The 13,755-nt window shown below is 34.7% G+C and overlaps 1 protein-coding gene across 1 annotated transcript; it reads right to left on the bottom strand.

Moving 5' to 3' along the window:
* Nucleotides 1–6,523: 6,523 nt before the first annotated feature.
* Nucleotides 6,524–7,051, bottom strand: LOC109793515 (uncharacterized). The gene has a single exon (XM_020352978.1). It carries the CDS (start codon nucleotides 7,049–7,051, stop codon nucleotides 6,524–6,526), a length of 528 nt encoding a protein of 175 aa, XP_020208567.1.
* Nucleotides 7,052–13,755: the final 6,704 nt, after the last annotated feature.

Below are 13,755 nucleotides of genomic sequence, written 5' to 3'. Positions count from 1 at the left end.
ACCTAAAATCTTCGTATTTTGAAGATTCAATAGAGCTTATTCAATAGGTATTTGAGTTAATCTCTTTCTCTCTTTTTTTTTATTTTCTTATCTATAATAAATATTGTTATAATAAAAACAATCATGTAGACATTTTAGGGTTAATTATATACTTTAAATTTCAAGCATGTAAGTAGTTATTAATAAAAGGGGATTTAATATTTCTATTATTATTGTTTATAATGCTAACTTCATCATAGGGTACCGATTAAGGGCATTGTAGGGGTGCTTAATACCTTCCCTACACGTAACCGATCCCCGAACCCAATTCTGGTTATCAATATTCCACACTCATGATGAGTATGGCTTTAGGCGTGGTATCTCCTTTATCCTCCTCCATCCTCCTAGCCATGGACCTAGTAATGGGTCCAATTTGTAGTTCCAAGGGTGGCCCTCCATCACGACACACACCCTGCGCGTGACGCAATACTTCTAGAGGACCATGTTGGTCTCTATTTGGACAGTGCCCGACATGATCTAGCATGAGTTAGCTCACACTCGAAAAAAGTGTCATAGGTAACCCTTGAAGCTTTTGCGCCTGGCAAGGGTCATCTCACGTTTAACGTTAGAGATCCCGAGAGCAAACTTTTCTCTTGGCCTCGATGATGCTCGGTATGCCCCAAGTGGTGCCCAACAACGTATTAAAAACAACATGCACAATAGAAAATACATGATTATGAGTCACATATCGAATCACCAAAACACATAATTCAATTGGTAAACATGTTTTATAACATACAATTAACATTCCATATTACTTAATTTACACATAAAACCAATATCTTTACACTACCATCACAACAAGTTCCCTTAGGGTTTTCCATGGAAACCCATAGGGACCTTATATCATACAATTACAATCCAAACCATACAATTGATTAATCATTCAGACAATTCATGTCATCAATTATGTGTAAAATAAGAGACAAAACAGATGCATTTGGGAAAAACTCTTCATACATGAATATACAACACACACAGGATTGAGGGTTAATCCCACTACTTGGTATACAAATCTCACATCCAGAGCGAGATTTCTCACTCCTTCCTTACCCTGATAAGTAGAAGAAGATAGAATGATGGCTTTGAGGTGATTTCCTTCTTTTTCCTAATATCTGAACTTGGAAGTGCATAAATAAAATAAAGGTGTAAAAGCATTTGATCAGAAAATTGCTTTTTTAAAAACCTTAACATCTCTTAAACCCTTCAATTAAAATACTTAACCTTAGTTACTAATTCTCTTTCCTCTTAATTTAATTAAATAAAATATTTAAATAAAACCTTTAATAATACATCTTATATTATATTTTAAAATGTATTAACTAATTAAATAAATAATTAAAAGTACTACTCGTTAAAATAAAAATACTAAAATTATTAATAAAATATTTATATTACTTTTTAATGAAAAACGGGATGATACTGAAAATTATAGAGTACTAGTTCGATAATATTGAAAAGAAGATGCATGTATATACTAAAACTTTGCTAATATCTCAAGAAATTTTGTTTGAGAATAGGTGATAAATCTGACAAAAAATATGATTAATATTGAAGTAGTTATATTTGTTCGAGAGATATGACAAGTACATTGAATAAGCGGTTAACAGTAATTACAAGAAGAATGTACAATTAATAGTAAATTACAAGAAGTTACTATATTAATTACTATATCCATTCTGACAAATAACTATCTTAAAAATCCTTTAATCATTAGACATTTATTGTACATACGTAAAAACTTACATTTGTTTGTGATTACAGAAACACAACAATCCATACACTTTAACATGGAAGACTCTAGGGTTATAGGAAAACTATGTATGTAATTCACACTCTTATGGGTGTATTGGATTATGATTTTAAAGGATTTTTTTAGTTGAAAAAAGTCTTGTGGATTTTAAAAGATTCTGCAAGATTTTCATGACTTTTAAGATTTTGTAGGATTCCACAAGACTTTCAATCAGGATTTTAATGGATTATGCAAGACCTTTAAGTTAGGATTTTAATGGATTCTACGGGATTTTGTGAATTTTGCAGAATTTCATAACTTTTTGACATAGGATAAGAATTCAAGATTTTTTTTTTATACATTCAAATTTAAAAAGAGTCAAATATAAAAATAAAAAAAATAATGTCTGGATAAATAATAATAATAATTTTTTTAATATCATGTCGTTCTAAATAGAATTCACTCACATATCTATAGCTATACTAGTCCTTCAAACATTAGTATCTTTTCGCTCTTGCTCATGTGTTTTAATAATAGGCTCAAATTATGATTTTCATTAACCAATAATGTTGAAGATGAAGGTTCGTCCATCACTTCAATTGAAAATTCATCATAATGACATTCTTTACGAAGAAAGTTATGTAGTCCCACACATGCTAAAAATTATTCTAAACAACATTTCAAATTTTTTATAATTTTTGATTTAAAATATTTTATTTATAATTTTATAAATGATTAAAAAAAATAGTGGGACAATTATCCTACTCTCTTATAACTTAATATGTCCCTTCATTTTATATCGGTACTAAAATAGAAATTTACAAACATCAATTAGGAGAAAAAAAATATATCTGAAATTTGTTATAGGTACAAAATAATTTTTTAATTTTTAATTGCTTTCAATTATTCACTCGTGAAGAAATATTTTCAGTATTGAATTCTAAGATATTGCAATGTTTTATGTTAATTTTATTTTTTAAAAAATAAAAATTCTAATTTCATCATATAAAAATTATAAAAAAAATAAAATTCATAGTAAAAAAAATAAATAAAATAATTGTTGAGTCATAAAAGGGGAAGGATAACAATAACAGATTAAAAGAGAAGGAGAGAGATCATAGTTTTTATGTTGAAAGGGTTCTTCCCCCAACTAAGATCCATTTTTATCTCATTCTACTTACAGAAACCCTAACTCAAACTCATCTTTTACATATATATATATATATATATATATATTATATATATATATAATATATATATATATATATATATATATTGTTCTAATAAATTTAAATTGATTACAAGGTCTTGAAGATCTATAGTTGATTATAGAGATCATGATATCAGTTTTAGCTTTCACCTTTCCCTTTTCTTGACGCGTGTTATAAAGAAAAATTACTACTTAAAAGTTAAAATTTCAAGTGTTTTCTATGTTATATAACTGAGGAACAATCTCAATTAAATAGACCAAAATAGAGCAAGTCAATTAAAGAGAATGAAGAGAAAAATAGAGCAAGTTAATGACATTATCATTTACATATAGAAGTTTCACCAAATAGCAAAATGGAATGAGAATAGTAGTACAGTATTATATATAAGTAGTAGTGCAGTATTATTAATAAGAGAAAAAAAATGGAGAAGACATGAGCATAGAAAAAAAAAAAAAAAAACTGAAAAACTCACTTGAAAATTCTTGAAGCACTTGAAAAGTCACTTCAAACAATCCTCCAAAATCTTATGGGTTTGGATGGGATTGTTTAATTTGGTATTTATAGATACCACTAAAAAGTCCATCAAAATCCTTCTAATACAACAATCATTTAAAATCCCTATATTTTTTAATACTAATAGATTGTTTTTAAGTTGTAAAAAGTTTCAAATTAATACCAATGGATTTTAATGGACTCTTTAAAAAATCTTGAAAATTCTGATTGAATACCACTGAATTGTTTTTAAGTGACATAAAATCCTAATTGAATACCAACAAAATTTTTTACTTAAAAAAAGTTTTTTAAAATCCTATGAAATCCTAAACCAATACACCTCTCTTAAAGTAGTTATTATCTCTTGAATTTTTCTACCTATGACTTTTTCTACCTCTTCTATTTATAACTCTTTCTTTTTATTGCATTATTCTACATCTGGGTAATTTATTCTTTCAATAATTATGTACTTTTTTCCCTTTAGTTTTTTTTTTTAAAAAAGTTCTGTCAACTTTCTATTTCTTCTCCTTTCGATGACCCATTCTTATATTAATGTCCATGTTTGATATTTCTATTTAATTTATAAAACCAATCTAAAAACATATTGTTTAAAATATTAAAATACTATAAGTTATATTTGTTCAATTTTATAAATTTCAATTGATATACTTTGATAAAAAAAATATAAGAGTGTTATATATAATTAAGGTTTAAATGCTTGTGCGTGTTTTGTCGGAAATGCCCCTACATTGGTGGACCGAGGATTTTTCCAGAGGATCGTGGCTTGTGATTCTATCTTTTGTTGACGGAGTGCTTTGTGTTTGATGAATGACCGGGGTTCTGGTGCTGACTTGTCTGGTCTTGTTGACTTGTATCATCGGATCTTTATTGAGAGGGGTGCCTACCCCTTGCTTGTAGACGATTCCCTGAGCTGAGGACTTCCCTATGTTCCTTTTGTTTATTTTTTATTTTTTATCGGCCTTAGCTTTTCTTTTGTTTTTTTTTTGGTACGAGGGCTTTGCCTTTTTCTCATGTTTATATATATATATACATATATTATATATGTTTTGGGATAATGGATGCATGCTTTGAAAAATACGTTTTATTGTTCTTTTTAGATAATTCCCCTTAGATGTAAAAGTTATTCTATGCGTCCTACGTACACCATATGCACATAATAAACCCTTTAGATATTTTTATTATCGAGCGACATTTCATTACTTCCTTTTTTCAGAATCTTCTGCGTTGTCCTTGCTTGTCAGAAATTCATGCAATGTCTTTCTTTGTTCATTTGTTTTTCCTTTATAGGGCTGGATTGACTTTCATTTAATAATAAAAAAACGTCATTCAAACATATGAGCCAAGAGAAATGGAATTTTTATTATAAGTCAAGAAAGGCTTCAAGAAAGGAATTACAAGATAGGTTTAGTAAGAAGGGTTGGTCAAGGTAGGTTGGTGTTTGGGCTCAAACAAACATGTCTTTGAGAAACAAAGCTAAATGTCCTCCTAGTTGTCCGACCAGTATTGCTTGGGCCTTTTCTACCAGATCTTCCCGAGGGCTAATAGGGTATCTAGACTGATATAGATGTTTGTTGCTCGCTATTTATTGAAAAAAATTTTGCGAGAAATTGTGTTCAAGTGTAGAATTTTTTCACGGTATTGGAGTTTACTGGATAGACAAGTTCTTCGCCATCCATGTTGGTGAGAATCAATGCTCCGCCTGAAAAAATCGGCTTTACTACACATGGACTCTCGTAATTTGGTGTCCACTTTTGTATTTTATCTTTCTGAGTTGGTATGAGCTTTTTGAGCACGAGATCACCTTCTTGAAAGTGTCGGGGATGAATTTTCCTGTCGAAAGCCTTTTTTATTCTTTTTTGATAGGTCTATCCATGATAGATATCGTCCAACCTTTTCTCTTCTATGAGATTCAGTTGATCAAATCTGGTTTGCACCCACTCAGCTTCAGGGAGTTTTTCTTCCATGAGTATTCTTAAAGAAGGAATTTCCACTTCTATAGGTAGGACTGCCTCCATCCCGTATACCAAAACGAACGGATGTCCTATATCCATGCAAAGTGAACGATAACATTTCATGCCAATCTTTATAGGTGACGACCATCTTTTGTATAATCTTCTTGATGTTCTTATTGGCCGCTTCAACCGTCCCATTCATTTTTGGTCTATATGGAGAGGAATTATATATGATGTTGAATTTTGAAGGAGCTACATAGTTCGGTCATCATCTTATTGTTGAGGTTGGACCCATTATCTGTTATAATTCTGTCAGGGATTCCATTTCGACATATGTTTTTCCTGACAAAATTGACTACCACTTTATGGGTTACATGTGCATATGACATGGTTTCGACCGATTTAGTGAAGTAGTCGACGGCTACAAGAATGAATTTATGTCCATTCAAAGCTTTGGGTTCAATGGGTCCGATGACATTCATGCCCCACATCGAGACTAGCCAAGGTGACGTCATTACATTGAGCTCGTTGGGTGGGACTTGAATGTTATCAATGTATACTTGGAATTTCTGACATCTTGCATACAAGATACAATCTTTTTCCATGGTCGACCAGAAATACCCTGCTCTAATAATTTTCTTTACCATGACTTGACCTGTCATATGGGTACCGAAGGTTCCCTCATGGATTTCCTTCATTAGGGATTAGGCCTCCTTACGGCCAACACACCTCAAAAGGACCAAATCAAAGCTCTTCTGGTATAAGATGCCCCCTTGCAATGAGAATCTAACAACTTTGTGTCTGATTGTCTTCTTATCATTGTCAGATGCCCCAACCGGGTATTTTCCTCCTTTGATGTATTGTTGGATGTCAAAATACCATGGATCGCCATTGTCATTTTCTTCCAACATGCAACAATGAGCTTGCACTTCATGTTGTTTGATTCTAATGACTGGTATTTCACATCCTTCTTTTATGGCAAACATGGATGACAATGTGGCTAAGGCATCTGCCAATTGATTTCCTTCTCTTAGGGTATGTTAAAAGTTGATTGATTCAAATTGGGGCATCAAACTTCATACATATTCCCGGTAAGGGATTAATTTGTGATCCTTTGTTTCCCATTCGCCCCTTAATTGATGTATCACCAAAGCCAAATCACCGTAGACCTCCAATCTTGCGATGCTATGGTCGAGGGCAGCCTGTAAACCCAATATGCAGGCTTCATATTCAGCCATGTTATTGGTATAGTCAAAATCTAATCTTGTTGTCATTGGGATATGTTTTCCTTGGGATGACATCAGTATGGCGCCTATCCCATGTACCATTAGATTTGAGGCTCCGTTGAAGAACATGGACCAGGATTCCTTCTCAACTTGTCCTTCTTCATCGTTTCCCAGGGTTAAAATTTCTTCATCTGGGAAGTCATCCTCTATTGCACGTCCTCCATCGGTTGATCCATTTGCTAGGTAGTCGGCCAACACGCTTCCTTTGATTGCTTTTTGCGAGACATAGAGGATATTGTATTCTAATAACAATACTTGCCATCTGGTGACCCTTCCCGTGAGTATTAGCTTCTCAAGTAGATACTTGATAAGGTCCATTTTAGATACCAATTACGTGGTATGTCTCAGCATATATTGTCTTAATCATTCCATGGCCCATACCAAGGCACAACAAGTCTTTTCCAAAAGTGAATACTATGTTTCGTAGTCCGTGAATTTCTTTCTCAGGGAATAGATAGCTCGTTCTTGGTTGTTGGTTTTGCCTTGCTAACCTAACATACATCCAATGGAGCCTTCCAACACTATAAGATACAGAATCAGAGGTCTTCCTTTTATAGGGGGCATCAAAATTGGTGGATTTGTGAGACATTGCTTGATCCTATCAAAGACGGTTTAGCATTCCTCATTCCACTCCATTGGTTGATTCTTTCGGAGTAGTTTAAAGATGGGGGTGCATGTATCGGTCAACTGGGATACGAAACGAGCTATGTAATTTACCCTCCCGAGAAATCCTCTAACGTCCTTTTCTATCTTTGGGGGTGCCATATCTATGATGGCTTTGGCCTTATCCGGATCTACTTCTGATGGAGTCTTGAATTGCTTGAACTCTATGAGATTCTTCAACGTCTCTTCTTGCAATGTTCCTTGAGAAGCTTCAAGGTAGAATCCAGACAAGTTGAAACGCAAATGAAGAACAAGGTGAACTAAGCTTCTTGGGAAGAAGAAACCTAAGCCTAGAACTACAAAGAGGATAGCTCAAAGCAATTTGGAGAAGGAATTCTCCTAGGGTGACCTCCGCTAGAGAGAAAAGCTTTCTCAAAAATGGAGAAAATCTCATTCAATATACCAAAAGTGTTGAATTTACACGACCAAAGTAGATTTATAGGCCAAGGAAGAGTGCTAGGGAAGCTAAGCTAACCTAAGGTTTAATTCAAACCATGGTATGCTTAATTAAACCTTAGGCGCCAAAATTTGAATGTTTAAACTCAAATTTTGGTGCCAAGTTCCCTAGAAATATGGAATGCCATGTGCTAGCTTAATTTGAATGTGATTTAGTATTCATTTAGTAGTGAATTTCAAACCCATGTGCTTCACACACATGGTGTGACCGAAATGCACCCTAAATGCAATACTAAATTACATTTAGATATAGATGCACATGAAATTCTCTTAACCTAGAAATCTTAATTCAAATTACATGAAAAATTAAAATTCCTATTCTACTTGGCCCAAAATACAAGGCCCACAAACAAGAATTACAATCTCAATGGGCTAAACCTAATCTACATAGGCTTTAATGCACAGCCCAACTAAAAAGTACTATGGGCTTTTCTATAGTATTAGCTCATTCTTCACTCATCCTCTTGACCATGGCCTTAGCGATTGGGCCCATGGGCCTCCATCAACTTTGATGGCATCCTAGCTTGCATGAACTTGAGATGATCAACACAGAATAGGACGCCTTTTCCAAGGATCAAGTTCGTCAAAGGTGGCACAAGGTTTTAGGGTGGATGATGATGGAATGGACGAAAATGGAGGTTGGGTAGAAGGTGTTTGAGGAAATGCTTGAGAAGGGTACTCTAGGGTTGGCTCACTTCATGATGATGAAGGCCACTTTTAGGGTTGTTTCTCTCAAGGTGGAGATGGGAGGGAGGTGGCCGAATTAGCCAAGGGTGACTAAGGAAAGATATAAAGGCACAAAAGGCTCTCTTTATATTCAATATCCAAAATATTTACAAGGTGTGGTGCCTAGGGTATTTATAGGAGTGGGAGGCATCTAGGGTTGCATTTAGGGTGCCAAATGCACACCAAATGAAACCCAAATTAACCCTAGATGCAACTTGGTGGCCAAGGATGGAATCTTTGGGTTTAGTTAGGCTACATCTAGGTGCATGATAAGACCATGCAACCTTTGCCCTCCACTTGGGCCTAAGCATTTCTAAGTCCAAAAATAGGTCCAAACACCACCAAAAATGTGTCTAGCTCCCTAATTAAATACCTTAGCCCAAAATTAAAAACCTATGATCTAAAACACCCCATAATACAAGGGTAAAATGGGAAATACAAAAGAAAATAAATCTTATGACTAAGATACCCCAAAATACAAGGGTAAAATAGGAAATTAAAGACAAGGGCAAAAATAGGAATAAAAATAAAGGCTATAAAAACTTAGGAGCTAAGGCCCAAAAGTAGGCTTACTCCTCCTATGGTTTTTCAACACTAACCCATTCCTCTTGCCTCCTTCAATATATCACCTCTTGGACTTCTTGGCCTTAGTGTTATTCCATCAAACTTCTATCCCTTTTTCACTGACAATGAATCCAAGGAGTATTCTTGATTGCACTATGAAAGTACATTTAGCAGGGTTTAGCTTTATTTGATACTTACGAAGTTGATTGAATAATTTTTTCAGATGAGTGAGATGATCACTTTCATTTTTTGACTTGGCGATCATGTCATCTACATACACCTCGGTTTCTTTATGAATCATGTCGTGAAATAGAGTTACCATAGGCCTCTGATAAGTTGCCCCCAACATTTTTCAAACCAAATGGCATCACTTTGTAACAGAACATGCCCCAAGGAGTGATGAAAGAAGTCTTCTTGCGATCCTCAATAGCCATATTGATTTGATTATATCTTGAATATCCATCCATAAAAGAGAAGATAGTGTTTGTAGATGTATTATCCACAAGTACGTCGATGTGTGGCAATGGGAAGTCGTCTTTAGTACTGGCTCGATTTAGGTCTTGATAGTCCACACAAACACGCACCTTCCCATTTTTCTTCAACACGGGCACTATATTCGAAAGCCATTCTGTAACAACCCGCCATGGTCTCTACACTTAGTGGAATCGCACTACTACTAGTAAACTAAGAGAAATATTAACATTGGACAACTCATACATACAGAAATATATATAAGAATAAAATAACTAGTTCTATGTACCAAAACTATAACATCATATATGTACATTCATCCAAAATAACATCACCCTAGTGCCGGTCAAGCACAACCAACAGCTACCTAAGAAGGTAGCTCTGCCACTATGACAAAACTCCTCAACATGCAGCGGTCACCTCAACTCCAAGCTAGCCCTGACCTACTCCCATACCAAGTATGATCATCGCAGTTCCACCACATGAAAATAGAAGGGTAAGCTAGAGTTCAAAAATCAATCATACAAGTACAGAACAATAATCTATACTACACAATCATCCAACTATCAATCATGTTCATAGAGTCACACCATACACTCTATCCAATACTACTCATGCATAAAATACAATCCACCAATCATGAAGCCAAACACCGTACTCCATCATATTAACAATCATGCAATAAATGCATCTCATGACAGATATCAATCATCTAATGCATCGTCACACATACACCTAGGAGATCTCCCTAACAACAGAGTAGTAAAGTGACATCCCATCCTACCGAAACCACCCCAACCGTTTTCATGCCCAATGCGCCTGCTCGGTCATAGCTAAACAGGATATAATCCTCACTCGGGTTTACTCGGATGATGCCACTTACACAATTGGATGTTCGGATCCACCGTCAGGTATAGCACAGCTAGGTACAGGCTTACCACGACCTTGGCATGCATTACCAAGTCAATTGTGGATTTCGCCCACCGACTATCTGCAAGGATCCATGCACTTTCCCGAGTACTTGGTTAAGGGAATAACCCTCGACCTCATACCCTGCTTCAACACTAGCTAAGGACTTAGAGGAGACTCACCCAAACTAGTGGCCTACTTGAGCACCACTCTCACCCAAAACCAATGGCCTATCTGAGCACCACTCTCATAATCAGTGGCCTATCCAAGCGCCACTCTCAAGAGACTCTATGTGAGCTCTTCCAGTTCGAAAATATTTCCCTCTCCTCAAGTCCTAGGCTAGACACATTCCATAAGGCATCACATGCAATTATGCATCATACATCATACATGGTCTACCCACCATCATGATCAACAATCATACACATGCCAAAAGGCATCACATGCAATAATGCATCATACATCATACATGGTCTAAAAATTCAACTTTAAACATGCATAACCATCAATTCCAATCCAAAAACATCAAACCCACTCACGCCCGGCGCAACCAAATCATGCCTGGCCTAACCTCCAACCCGAGAGTCCTAAGCTCTTCCACGCCCGGCGCGCTCAACCTGCGGCCGGCCTAATCCCAGTAAGAGAGTTCAAAAACTCTCATCCAAACCAACAAATCCAGCCACATGCAAACACAAAAACAAAATGCATAGGCTCCATACAACACAAAAACAAACTCAAAATCAACATGCACCCATCTGATGCATCAAATTCACCAAAAACTCAATTTTTCCCAAAACCCCGAAAAAATTCCATCGATCCTCGACTTTCATGCATCAATTGAGTCACTAAATTCATATGCAACTAAACAAAAAACATTCTAGCTTCCCTCACCTGAAGATTGACTCAAAATAGCCAATAATTAAGAAGAAGTAGAATTCCCTTCCGAAGCTCAACCCGGATCTTCAATCTTCCCAAAGCAAGCTTCCTAGTCTGAGTTTCAAGAAAAGATAAAAGACATTAGTGATCTAAAGGAGAAAAAAAATCATATAGAGAAATTTGGGAGAGAAAGGAGTTCACAGACCCAGAGTGCTTCTCTCTAAAACTTCTCTCTAAAAACCTCTCTTTCTCCTCAACTGCACAACCCCTATTTATAGAAGTCCAGGAGTGGCCAGAACGGCCCATTCTGCACCCCTTCGTCATGTGCAAAAATCACATGCAGAACGTCCCGTTCTGAAACCAGAACAGCTTGTTCTGGGATTCATCTAAAATGGCTCGGTCTCCATCTAGAACAGCCCGTTCTCCATCCAAAATGGCCCGTTCTCAACTACGATTTACAGGTCAATTTAGTAGTTTGGAACGGCCCGTTCCAGTTTGGGAACGGCCCGTTCTGGGCTACTAAATCACCCATATTAGGCTTTTGGGCCTTTTGAAATAACTTACTACGTTACACATTCGGGATATTGGGATACTATCAAGAATCCAACATCCAATTGCTTTTGAATTTCTTCTTTTATCTTGAGGGACCATTCAAGTTTGACCCTTCGAAGCTTCTGTTTCACAAGATGGGTCCCATATTTTATGGGCAGTTTATGCTTGATAATTTCGAGGTCTAGTCCTGGCATGTTGTGGTAGGACCAAGAAAAATTGTCGACATACTCTTTCAAAAGGTTGATCAGTTGATTCTTGATTTTATCCTCGATCCTTGTGCCAATCAATACTTCCTTTTTATCTTCACTGTGTCCCAAATTGATTCTTTTGGTTTCCTCCTAGTGAGGTTGGATTATTCGAGATTCTTGATCCTCTAACCTTTGTATTTCGAAGGGCAGACCGTCTTCGGCTTCAAGTGATGCATCGCAAATGTTCGGATTTTGTTTGTTTTTGTTTCTCTTAGTCATATTTGCATTTTGTGCATGGGTTTTAGAGCTTTTAATGTATGTAAGGGAAGAAGTGAAGGATAGACAAAAAAATATTTTAAAAAAAATGACGTGCTTTATTAAAAAGAAAAAATCAATTATATGCCTTTTTATTTTGGAAACTCACGACCTTGGGCAGGAGTCGTGGGTAAAATAAATGGCAAATGAACAAAGAAACACAAAAAAATATACCTCTAATGGTCCCCTACTCTAGTAGCCTTACACCACCTCATGGTGATTGCTCTTCATGCTTAAGGAGCGGTTCCTTGTCAATACTAGGTGTATTGGTGTCAAATTTTAACCATCCAACATCTATAAGCCCTTGCACGTGTATCTACAAGGTCTTACAGTGTTCCACTTAATATCCGGGGGAACCTGAATGATAATCGCATCGCTCCTCTGGTCTATATCCTTTGGGGTAAAGAGGGTCAAGTTTCCTTAATGGTGGAAGTTGTACCAGCATCGAGGCTTCAAAAAGTTGAGGTAGCAATTCCGCATAGGTAATGGGAATTCTATCAATCACTTTTACTACAAGAAAAATGCAAATTACCGATGGATAACTTTTGACGGATAAATACATTTTTTGAATTTTATATCTTAGATTTAAGATGAATAAATATATTAATTTAATTAATAATTTATTTAAAATGTTAAAATTTAATTTATAAATAGAATATTTTAAAAATAATACTAGTGTAACTTTTACTAAGTCTTATATCGCTCAATAACTTTATATTAAATTTGAATTTTATAAATTTAACCATTAGATTGAAAGTTTTTTACTCTTAGATCATATATACAAAATTTCATATTAATTCAAGATGATTTGATACTTCATTCTTGTAAAACAAAATTGATGTAATATATACATTTCAAAATCTACTAAAATATGAACACTTTGATTACCTTCAAGTTGTTGTTAAATTTTAAAAGAATTTGATATAAACATATAAAGTGATATGAACTTTCAATCTAACGGTTGCATTTACAAAATTCACATTTAATATAAAGTTATTGAGCGGTATAATACTTAGTAAAAGTTACATCGGTGTTATTATAACCCTTCTCATTTTAAAATATATAAATTATTACTTAAACTTTTAAATTTATAATAAATAATTTAAATTGTATCATAATATTAATTTTAAATAGAAAAAAGTAGACTGTTAATTATAAAACTAAGTGTATATATATAAATAGATATTAATTAAATATAATATAATTATTATTATTGGTAATATAATTGTTATGTATATTATTATATTTTTATAACGGTCCAGACACACCGAAATGAGAGGGATCCAAAGATAGTATAAGTAT

Source organism: Cajanus cajan, chromosome 5 (assembly GCF_000230855.2).
Source record: "Cajanus cajan strain Asha chromosome 5, NIPB_CcT2T_4, whole genome shotgun sequence".
Lineage (NCBI taxonomy): Eukaryota > Viridiplantae > Streptophyta > Magnoliopsida > Fabales > Fabaceae > Cajanus > Cajanus cajan.
This window is presented reverse-complemented; position numbering and strand designations above follow the sequence as displayed.

Bases quoted from the DNA above. Each gene is read 5' to 3' on its own strand.
- LOC109793515 (XM_020352978.1), bottom strand. From the start codon at position 7,051: ATGGACCTTATCAAGTATCTACTTGAGAAGCTAATACTCACGGGAAGG.